Raw genomic sequence first — 12,149 nt, 5'->3', positions numbered from 1 at the left:
TGCCGCACATAATGATGGTGACAGGTGTGCGTAATGAAGGGCAGCCTGGCGCACTCAAGTGCCAGAGAGAAGGAGTGGGAGAAGGCGTGACAGCTTCACCATAGGGATAGTGCCAGGTTTCATCCAGATGTGACCTTGGCATTCAGGCCAAATAGTTATATCTTGGTTTCATCAGTCCAAAGAATCTTGTTTTTCATGGTCTGAGAGTCCTTTAGGTGCCTTTTGGCAAGCTCCAAGCGGGCTGTCATGTGCCATTTACTGAGGAGTGGGTTCCGTCTGGCAACTGTACCATAAAGGTCAGATTGTTGTCCTTCTGGAAGGTTCTCCCATCTACACAGAGGAACTCTGGAGCTCTGTCAGAGTGACCATCAGGTTCTTGGTCACCTCCCTGACCAAGTCCGTTCTCTACCGATTGCTCAGTTTGGCCGGGCGACCAGTTATAGGAAGAGTATTGGCAGTTTAAAACTTCTTCCATTTAAGAATGATGGAGGCCACTGTGTTCTTGGGGACCTTCAATTCTGCAGAAATGTTTTGATACCCTTCCCCAGATCTGTGCTTCGACACAATCCTGTCTCGGAGCTCTACGGACAATTCCTTCGACCACATGGCTTGGTTTTTGCTCTGACATGCACTTTCAACTGTGAGACCTTATATATAGACAGGTGTGTGCCTTTCCAAATCATGTCCAATCAATTGAATTTACCACAGGTGGACTTCAATCAAGTTGTAGAAACAGCTCAAGGATGATGAATGGAAACCGGATGCACCTGAGCTCAATTTCGAGTCTCATAGCAAAGGGTCTGAATACTTATGTAAATAAGGTATTTCTGTTTTGTAGTTTTAAGAAATTTGCAAACATTTATAAAAACCTGTTTTCACTCTGTTATTATGGGGTATTGTGTGTAGATTGATGAGGATTTTTTGATTTAATACATTTTAGAACAAGACTAACATAACAAAATCATTTTTTTTACCAGACTGTCATAATGGCTCATTGAGGTGCCAATATGATTGACAGATTGACAAAATAGGGAAAATAACGATTACCATTTCATGTTTCATATTTAGACAGTGTTAATGCTGCTGTGTGTATGGCTGCTATCAAGAGTTTTATGATTGATATTAAATCCAATCAATATGTATTGGTCACATACACATATTTAGCAGATGTTATTGCGAGTGTAGTGAAATTCTTGTGTTCCTAGCTTGTGTTCCTATCAGTCACATGTCATAGTTTGACATGTACAGTACTTACACCAGCCAATGAACAAGAAGACCCATTTTTTTAGCTTGTCTGTAGAATAAGTCATCACAATGGCTGTGTGAAGGTAGCATCCTTCAACAAACATCCAGAAAAAATTGGTCACCACAAAATAGTTATATATCGTTGTTATAAGGCGACACCAAGGCTGTAGAAAGACATAAAAACAAAACGAGTTAGGTGTTAGTGCAATGAAAAGCTTAACATTCATGTGAATTGTAAAAAAATAAAAATACACAATTAATATGTAACAAATGTTACCTCATTACTCTCATGCACATTGTGGTCAATCAACTGAAGTAGGAACCACATAACATTCCTCAAAATGAAGGTTGTTATCAAGTTCCAGTGGATTATGTTTCGAAGGCATCTTATGCTCCTAGAAATATACAGAACATTAGAAATTTGAAAAAACAACAACAATGCTTGAAGTTACAATATTCCAATCAAAAACATATTCCTCCGGTTGGGGACAACATGTTATTCTTGAGTACAATTTACTTGATCGATGATATATATTAGACCTTTTTTAGATTAACAAGCATCAAAACACAGTTTACATACAAAGACACACAACAACAACAACAAAAAAATCAATAATCTGGATTAAATATATGATTAGTGAAGATTTTGAGATGTACTCAACATACTTGTGTTTTCAACATACTTGTGTTTTCACCTCTTCATTTTACATTGAATGTGTTAATGGAGGGCAATCCTGCAGTTCAAATAAATGTTGCTCGTTGTTTTGTAAGAGGTCACATGTACCGCAAATTCACTTAGAAGGGTACCATTTCTGTACTTGCCTTAAGCATAAGAAGAGAACGAAGGCCACGACAAGAGCTCCCACAGAAATACAGTGGCCTAGGTAGTTGATGATCAGAGCAATCTTATAGTGCATTGGGTATTTCCTCTGAGGAGAGAATATCACAAGTTCTGCTTCAAAATTGCAAAAGGCAAAACATTATTAATACAAAATTATACAGGTAACTGCACCTTGGTATAGATTCTACAAGTGTCTGAGACTCTATTGGAGGGATTGCAACACCATACTTCCACGAGAAATTCCATAATTCTGTGTTTTGTTGATGGTGGTGGAAAACGCCTGTCTCAGGCGCCGGGTTGAGATCTGGTGACCGAGACGGCCATGGCAGATGGTTTACGTTGTTTTTATGCTCATCAAACCATTCAGTGACCACTCGTGCCCTGTGGATGGGGGCATTGTCATCCTATGGGTGCATTGCTATGGTAGCCAAAATAATGCCCAAAGTAATTGACTGCCCAGCATTTTTATACATGACCCAAAGCATGATGGGATGTTAATTGCATAATTAATTTAGGAACCGGTATGGAAGCACCAGCTTTCAGAGTACCTCATTTACTTGTGTTTCCATTATTTTGGCAGTTACCTGTACATACACGTTGACAGAGACATGCATTTGCAATGCACAATTCACCTTCAAAAGATATCAATAAAACTAAATATGGAAATGTGGAACATTCTGATAAATTACCTACTTCAGCTGACTGGATGAGTAACAATGAACAAACATTCCAAAAAGATAGGATTTGATTTGTTTCCAATTTTTTTTGTGAATTTCATAAATCAGAGCTTTGTATGTTGAGCTAATATTTGAAGTAGCTGCTTTAGAAACATAAAAAGAGAGTAGCTAAATCAAATCAAAGCGCTACTAAGGTACACAATAGTACATTTTGGTAGATAGAAGGTGCTCTTTGGTAAAATGGGTAAATTGGTCATTAAAAAGAAAGGAGGACCAAGGCACTCTTCATATAATTAAGTAACATGCCTTTATTAGTATGGCATGCTCAATAGAAACAAAGCTTTCAAAAAAACGACGTGTTTTCGGCTGAATGGCCTTCGTCAGGGAGTACAAAAAAAAGGAATACAATGTCCTCTTTTGAACAGCTTTTCAATTAGCCCTAATTGGAAGAGGGAGTGGTTACACAATTGATTGCACACACCTAGTAAGCAATACTATGCACATTAAAAGGTGAAATACTGTAGCTATGTTATCATAAAAAGACAACTCCAAGCTAGAAGTATCAGAACACTTAGAAAGGTAGTTCTAACCTTAAATATGACTGGGAGAAGTGTCAAGAATAAGTAAGCAATATATTCCATAGTACACTAAAACACAGCAAAACATGAACAACAACAGTCTAAACATAGCTGAGGGCAATTGAGCAAAATGTCCACTAGAAGACAGCAAATGGACCCATCACGACCCTACAGGAAGGGTGAGAAATCCATATCTTCATTTAAATCAGGGTATTTAGTGGCCTGTAGTTTGTAAATCCATATCTTCATCTAAACCAGCGTATTTAGTGGCCTGTAGTTTGTAAATCCATATCTTCATTTAAACCAGGGTATTTAGTGGCCTGTAGTTTGTAAATCCATATCTTCATCTAAACCAGCGTATTTAGTGGCCTGTAGTTTGTAAATCCATATCTTCATTTAAACCAGGGTATTTAGTGGCCTGTAGTTTCTAAATCCAAATCTTCATTTAAACCAGGGTATTTAGTGGCCTGTAGTTTGTAAATCCAAAAACTTTCCCTTTGGTTTAACTGTTTAAGACGGTCCACTTTTCTAATAGAGGCCGGGATATGATCAATACCCATAGCTTGTAGGGAGGCAGGGTTGCCATGGTGTAAGGACTTGTAGTGCCTTGCCATGGTGTAGGGACTTGTAGTGCCTTGCCATGGTGTAGGGACTTGTAGTGCCTTGCCATGGTGTAGGGACTTGTAGTGCCTTGCCATGGTGTAGGGACTTGTAGTGCCTTGCCATGGGGTAGGGACTTGTAGTGCCTTGCCATGGTGTAGGGACTTGTAGTGCCTTGCCATGGTGTAGGGACTTGTAGTGCCTTGCCATGGTGTAAGGACTTGTAGTGCCTTGCCATGGTGTAAGGACTTGTAGTGCCTTGCCATGGTGTAGGGACTTGTAGTGCCTTGCCATGGGGTAGTCTTCATTGCCTACCCGTGTGGCATACTTGTGTTCCGCTAAGCGGTCTTGAAGGTGTCTCTTTGTCCGTCCAATGTAGAACACCTTGCACTGTGGACATTCCAATCTATAGATGACATGAGTGGTTTTACAGTTAATGAAATGCTTGACGTAATACTCCATTTTGTAAGCTGTGTCAACAAAATACTTCTTGGTTTCAGGACCGTATTTTTAAACAGGTCAAAGGGTGTGCCATGGGTGCTACAGCCCTTCCTACGCTGGTTTGTACTTGGGTAAATGGGTAAATGACTTCATTTTGGATCCTTCTAATAACCATTTCTTTGACCGGATTATATGGTGGGGACGATATATTGATGTTGTTTGCCTGTTTTGGTCCGGCTCTGAAGATGAACTTATTTCCTTCCACCAATACCTTAACAGCATCAACCCTAACATCAAACTAACTATGGAGTACAGCAAGGATAACATTCATTTTTGGACCTCGACATTTTCATTTTTACTAAAGGTTGTTTGCACACATCAATCTTTAGGAAGCCTACAGATGGGAATACCATTCTGAGGGCAGACAGGTTTCACCCCAAAAGGCTTAAAGAAAACATTCCATATGGCCAATTCCAAAGAGTCTGCAGAATTTGCAGGTATAAGGGCTGGATTACTTGACAGAGAGAACTTGTTGCGAAGGGGAGTGTCTCGTGATACAGGACCACAAACCCAAGGGCTCTTTTAAATGTAACCATTGCAACCATTGCAGAAATATTGCACAGAAGAAGTATTTTGTTGACACAGCTTCCGAAGCTTCCGAGTATTACGTCAAGCATTTCATTAACTGTAAAACCACTCATGTCATCTATAGATTGGAATGTCCACAGTGCAAGGTGTTCTACATTGGACGGACAAAGAGACACCTTCAAGACCGCTTAGCGGAACACAAGTATGCCACACGGGTAGGTAATGAAGACTACCCCATGGCTAAGGACTACAAGTCCCTACACCATGGCAAGGCACTACAAGTCCCTACACCATGGAAAGGCACTACAAGTCCTTACACCATGGCAACCCTGCCTCCCTACAAGCTATGGGTATTGATCATATCCCGGCCTCTATTAGAAAAGGAGACCGTCTTAAACAGTTAAACCAAAGGGAAAGTTTTTTGGATTTACAAACTACAGGCCACTAAATACCCTGGTTTAAATGAAGATATGGATTTACAAACTACAGGCCACTAAATACCCTGGTTTAAATGAAGATATGGATTTACAAACTACAGGCCACTAAATACCCTGGTTTAAATGAAGATATGGATTTACAAACTACAGGCCACTAAATACCCTGGTTTAAATGAAGATATGGATTTACAAACTACAGGCCACTAAATACCCTGGTTTAAATGAAGATATGGATTTACAAACTACAGGCCACTAAATACCCTGGTTTAAATGAAGATATGGATTTCTCATCCTTCCTGTAGGGTCTTGATGTGTCCATTTGCTGTCATCTAGTGGACATTTTGCTCAATTGCCCTCAGCTATGTTTAGACTGTTGTTGTTCATGTTTTGCTGTGTTTTAGTGTACTATGGAATATATTGCTTACTTATTCTTGACACTTCTCCCAGTCACATTTAAGGTTAGAACTACCTTTTAGTGTTCTGATACTTCTAGTTTGGAGTTGTATTTTTATGATAACATAGCTACAGTATTTCACCTTTTAATGTGCATAGTATTGCCTACTAGGTGTGTCCAATCAATTGTGTAACCACTCCCTCTTCCAATTAGGGCTAATTGAAAAGCTGTTCAAAAGAGGACATTGTATTCCTTTTTTTTGTACTCCCTGACGAAGGCCATTCAGCCGAAACGCATTGTTTTTTTGAAAGCTTTGTTTCCATTGAGCATGCCATACTAATAAAGGCATTTTAAGTATTTATAAAGCCCTTCTTACATCAGTTGATATATCAAAGTGCTGTACAGAAACCCAGCCTCAAACCCCAAACAGCAAGCAGTGCAGGTGTAGAAGCACTAATGTCATTAACCAATTGGAGGAGAGGGGGGGGGGGGCAGTCTAGAGCCAGTTGCCCTGTACACACTCACCTTAAGTTTGACTGTATTCTTAAAAACTGATGGAAATTTGTCTCTAAACAAGTGGATTATTTATCTTTAGGCTCCCCTGATGGTGTATCTACAGTATATATAAAAAGTTTATAGCTGAAACTTAATTAGACTATATACACACTACCATTAAAAATTTTGGGGTCACTTAAAAATGTCCTTGATGTCCTTAATGTCCTTAATTTAAAAAAACACTTACTTAACCTGGTTTTAACTAGAAAAGTCAGTTGAGAATTCTTATTTACAATGACAGCCTCCCGGGGAACAGTGGGTTAACTGCCTTGTTCAGAGGCAGAATGACAGATTACCTTGTCTGCTCGGGGATTCAATCCATTAACCTTTCGGTTACTGGCCCAACACTCTAACCACTAGGCTACCTTCAGCCACATACATGAAATGAGTTGCAAAAAGAATAGGAAATATAGTCAAGGCGTTGACGAGGTTATAAATAATAATTGCGTCCTTCAAACTTTGCTTTCTTCAAAGAATCCTCCATTTGCAGCAAGTACAGCCTTGCAGATCTTTGGCATTCTAGTTGTCAATTTGTTGAGGTAATCTGAAGAGATTTCACCCCATGCTTCCTGAAGCACCTTCCACAAATTGGATTGGCTTGATGGGCACTTCTTACGTACCATACGGTCAAGCTGCTCCCACACAGCTCAATAGAGTTGAGATCCGGTGACTGTGCTGGACACTCCCTTATAGACAGAATACCAGTTGACTGCTTGCCTAAATAGTTCTTGCATAGTTTGGAGCTGTGCTTTGGGCCATTGTCCTGTTAAGCGCAGTCCACAGGGTATGGCATGGCGTTGCAAAATGGAGTGATAGCCATCCTTCTTCAAGATCCCTTTTACCATATACAAATCTCACACTTTAACACTACCAAAGCACCCCCAGACCTCCACCATGCTTGACAGATGGCATCAAGCACTCCTTCCTCCAGCATCTTAATTTTTTCTGCGTCTGACGAATGTTCATCTTTGTGATCCGAACACCTCAAACAAAGATTTGTCTGTCTATAACACTTTTCTCAAATCTTCCTCTGTCCAGTGTCCGTGTTATTTTGCCCATCTTAATCTTTTCTTTTTATTGGCCAATCAGAGATATGGCTTTTTCTTTGCAACTCTGCCTAGGCGGCCAGCATCCCGGAGTCGCCTCCTCACTGTTGACATTGAGACTGGTGTTTTCCGGGTACTATTTAATGAAGCTGCCAGTTGTGGACTTGTGAGGCATCTGTTTCTCAAACTAGACACTCTAATGTACTTGTGCTCTTGCTCAGTTGTGCACCAGGGCCTTCCACTCCTCTTTCTATTCTGGTTAGAGCCCGTTTGCGCTGTTCTGTGAAGGGAGTAGTACACAGCGTTGTATGAGATCTTCAGTTTCTTGGCAATTTCTCGCATGGAATAGCCTTCATTACTCAGAACAAGAATAGACTGATGAGTTTCAGAAGAAAGTTCTTTGTTTCTGGCCATTTTGAGCCTGTAATCAAACCCACAAATGCTGATGCTCCAGATACTCAACTAGTCTAAAGAAAGCCAGGTTTATTGCTTCTTTAATCAGGACAACAGTTTTCAGCTGTGCTAACATAATTGCAAAAGGGTTTTCTAATGATCAATTAGCCTTTTAAAATGATAAACTTGGATTAACTAACACAATGTGCAATTGGAACACAGGAGTGATGGTTGCTGATAATGGGCCTCTGTACTCCTATGTAGATATTCCATAAAAATAAAAAATCTGCCGTTTCCAGCTACAATAGTAATTTACAACATTAACAATGTCTATACTGTATTTCTGATCAATTTGATGTTATTTTAACGGACAAAAAAATAGCTTTTCTTTCAAAAACAAGGACATTTCTAAATTACCCCAAACTTTTGAATGGTAGTGTACAGTACCAGTCAAAAGTTTGGACACACCTTCAAGGGATGTTCTTTATTTTTACTATTTTCTACATTGTGGAATAATAGTGAAGACATCAAAACTGTGAAATAACACACATGGAATCATGTAGTAACCAAAAAAGTGACAACCAAATCAAAATATATTGTATATTTGAGATTCTTCAAATAGCTACCCTTTGCCTTGATGACAGCTTTACTCACTCTTGGCATTCTCTCAACCAGCTTCATGAGGTTGTCACCTGGAACGCATTTCAAATAACAGGTGTGCATTCGTAAAAGTTAATTTGTGGAATTTCTTTCCTTCTTAATGCGTTTGAGCCAATCAGTTGTGTTATGACAAGGTAAGGGGTGGTATACAGAAGACAGCCCTTTTGGGTAAAAGCTCAAGTCCATTTTATGGCAAGAACAGTTCAAATAAGCAAAGAGAAACGACAGTCCATCATTACTTTAAGGCATGGTTTAAGGTCAGTCAATGCGGAAAATGTCAAGAACTTTGAAAGTTTCTTCAAGTGCAGTCGCAACAAAACAGGCTCTCATGAGGACCGCCACAGGAAAGGAAGACCCAGAGTTACCTCTGCTGCAGAGAATAGGTTCATTAGAGTTGACGGCACCACAGAAATTGTAGCCCAAATAAATGATTCACAGAGTTCAAGTAAGAGACACATCTCAACATCAACTGGTCAGAGGAGACTGTGGGAATCAGGCCTTCATGGTCAAATGAAGGCCTGATTCAAGAAACCACTACTAAAGGACACCAATAATAAGAAGAGACTTGCTTGGGCCAAGAAACATGAGCAATGGGTATTAGACTGGTGGAAATCTGTCCTTTGGTCTGATGAGGTCTTTTTGAGATGCAGAGTAGGGGAATGGATGATCTCTGCATGTGTGGTTCCCACCGTGAAGCATGAAGGAGGAGGTGTGATGGTGTCGGGGTGCTTTGCTGGTGACACTGTGTGTGATTTATTTAGAATTCAAGGCACACTTAATCAGCATGGCTACCACAGCATTCTGCAGCAATACGCCATCCCATCTGGTTTGCGATAGTGGGACAGTCATGTGTCCCACTGTGTCCCACAGGACAATGACCCAACACACCTTCAGGCTGTGTAAGGGCTATTTTACCAAGACGGAGAGTGATGGAAAGCTGCATCAGATTACCAAGCCTCCATAATCACCTGACCTCAACCCAATGATATGATTGGAGTTTGACCACAGAGTGAAGGAAAAGAGGCCAAGATGTGCTCAGCATATGTGGGAACTCCTTCAAGACTGTTGGAAAAGCATTCCAGGTGAAGCTGGTTGAGAGAATGCCAAGAGAACACCAAGAGTTTGAAAACCTGTCATCAAGGCAAAGGGTGGCAACTTTGAAGAATATATTTTGATTTGTTTAACACTTTTTTGGTATGACATGAATCCATATGTGTTACTTCATAGTTTCAATGTCTTCACTATTATTATACAATGTAGAAAATAGTAAAAAAATAAACTTTTGACTGGTACTGCATACATACATACACGGTTGACGTTTGCAAACACTTAGGTTGGAGTCATTAAAACTCGTTTTTCAACCACTCCACAAATTTCTTCTTTACAGACATATATTTCACTTATAATTCACTGTATCACAATTCCAGTTGACTGTGCCTTTAAACAGCATGGAAAATTCCAGAAAATGATGTCATGGCTCTAGAAGCTTCTAATTGACATCATTTGAGTCAATTGGAGGAGGTGTACCTGTGGATGTATTTCATGGCCTACTTTCAAACTCACTGCCTCTTTGCTTGACATTGTTGGAAAACCAAAAGAAATCAGCTTAAACCTCAGAAAAAAATTGGAGACCTTGATCTGCATGCAAAAGTCCTACCAACCTTCTCCTCCAAAATAGGTTCACAACTGGAGTAGTTGCTCTTCAGAGCCCACGTTCCATTATCGATGCATTCTCTGTATGCGCTCCCTGCGAAAAGAGGAGCGAGAGGATTGTAAACTTATGGTCACATTACTTATGGGATACAATGTAAGTAAAAGTACATTCAACGGAGTTAACAGAAAGAGTGTGGGTGTGTGGTTAAAATCGATGGGGAAGCCACGGGACCGCTTCCCCAATTATCACAACCTCTGTTGTCGTAATTGCATTGTTTGCTCTATAAGCCATTAGAAATGCTTTTATAGGGCATCGTAATAGCCAATATAAGACCGATAAGCCATAGCCTACATCGTTTCACAGACACAGTTCCAAAAGACAAGTGTCACACAGCGCCAGAATAAATTCAACCATAGACGTTTGTCAAATTATCAAATTTAAAACTGGACATACACTATATATACACAAAAGTATGTGGACACCCTTCACATGAGTGGATTTGGTTATTTCAGCCACAACCCATTGCTGACAGGTGTATACAATCCAGCACACTGCCATGCAATCTCCATAGACAAAAATTGCCAATAGAATGGTCTTACTGAAGAGCTCAGGGACATTCAACATGGCAATGTCATTGGATGCCACCTTTTCAACAAGTCAGTTCATAACATTTCTGCTCTGCTAGAGCTGCCCCGGTCTACTGTAAGTGCTGTTATTGTGAAGTGGAAACATCTATGAGCAACAACCGCTCAGCTGCGAAGTGGTAGGCCATACAAGAATCCTGAAGCTCGTAGCATGCAGAAAGGAGGAATAATTGTCTGAGGCTGTTTTTCATAGTTCGGGCTTGGTCCCTTAGTTCCAGTCAAGGGAAATCTTAATGCTACGGCATACAGCATTCTAGACGATTCCGTGCTTCCAACTTTGTGGCAACAGTTTGGGGAAGGCCCTTTCCTGTTTCAGCATGACAGTGCCCCCATGCACAATGTGAGGTCCGTACAGAAATGCTTTGTCGAGATTGGTGTGGAAGAACTTGACAGAGCCCTTATCTCAACCCCATCGAACACCTGTGGGATGAATTGGAATGCTGACTGCGAGCCAGGCCTAATCGCCCAACATCAGTGCCCAACCTCACTATTGCTCTTGTGGCTAAATGGAAGCCCCTGCAGCAATGTTCCAACATCTAGTGGAAAGCCTGAGTGGAGGCTGTTATAGCAGCAAAGGGGGGACCAAATCCATATTAATGCCCATGATTTTGGAATTAGATGTTAGACAAGCAGGTGTCCACATACTTTCGGTCATGTAGTGTATGTCCTGTTTAAGTACACAAATAAAAATGTAACAAACACTTAAAATGACCAACACAGCATGGTCCAATGTAAGTTAAAGTTAGTTGGCAAAGTTCATATCACCATCGGTATCCTCAAGATGTCATAACTTCCTAAAATACTTTTCCGGAGCAGCAAGATTAAAATTGCCAAATGCGAAATTTGTAGGCTAACTACAGGTAGAAGCCCCCGGAAGAGTGCGCAACGCTCATTAAATTGTTTTTAATCGTAGCTAAAGTTTGTATTGCTACTGATTCAGTGACATGGTCAGCCTTTACTGCTTGGACTGCAAGTTTTTGTCCCGGTTTCCTGTTAAGTAGTAGTTAGCTGCTAGACATCAAGGGAATGGAGCAGGCTAACACTACCAGTGCTAGCCCACTGGTGTTTTTATCCACAGCTGGGCACAAATGCTTCAGGTGTGAGATGATTTTCACACAATCACAAGTTAGAGATAAGGTGGAACTGGAAATTGGACGGGGAATTGTCTGCCCTAAATGCACCACCATCTAGTATCTTAGGGAAGAGCTCCTCCGGCTGTTAGCTCGGCTCAGAGAAAAAAGAAGACCTGCTTTCAAAGTACACCGACCTTGCTGTATCCCAGGCAAATCAAATCTCGGTTTTAAATGCCTCCTATAGAAAATCTGTCTAAGTTGGGCGGCGTTGATCTGTCCCAATCCAACAGACAACTCTGCGGCCAATGGGAGACTGGACACCT

The 12,149-nt window shown here is 40.6% G+C and overlaps 1 protein-coding gene across 1 annotated transcript in view; it reads right to left on the bottom strand.

The window, feature by feature from the left end:
• LOC110508566 (corticotropin-releasing factor receptor 2-like) overlaps positions 1-12,149 on the bottom strand; it is an 80,426-nt gene that overhangs the window by 17,628 nt on the left and 50,649 nt on the right. Inside the window, exons 3-6 of the mRNA XM_021589160.2 lie at positions 10,117-10,202; positions 2,068-2,174; positions 1,523-1,640; positions 1,256-1,409 (exon numbers count right to left, since the gene is read on the bottom strand). Of these exons, the coding sequence (XP_021444835.1) occupies positions 1,256-1,409; positions 1,523-1,640; positions 2,068-2,174; positions 10,117-10,202 (465 nt within the window). The remainder of the gene's footprint in view (positions 1-1,255; positions 1,410-1,522; positions 1,641-2,067; positions 2,175-10,116; positions 10,203-12,149) is intronic.

The sequence above is a fragment of the Oncorhynchus mykiss genome, chromosome 28 (assembly GCF_013265735.2).
Source record: "Oncorhynchus mykiss isolate Arlee chromosome 28, USDA_OmykA_1.1, whole genome shotgun sequence".
NCBI classification, from domain to species: Eukaryota; Metazoa; Chordata; class Actinopteri; order Salmoniformes; family Salmonidae; genus Oncorhynchus; species Oncorhynchus mykiss.
This window is presented reverse-complemented; position numbering and strand designations above follow the sequence as displayed.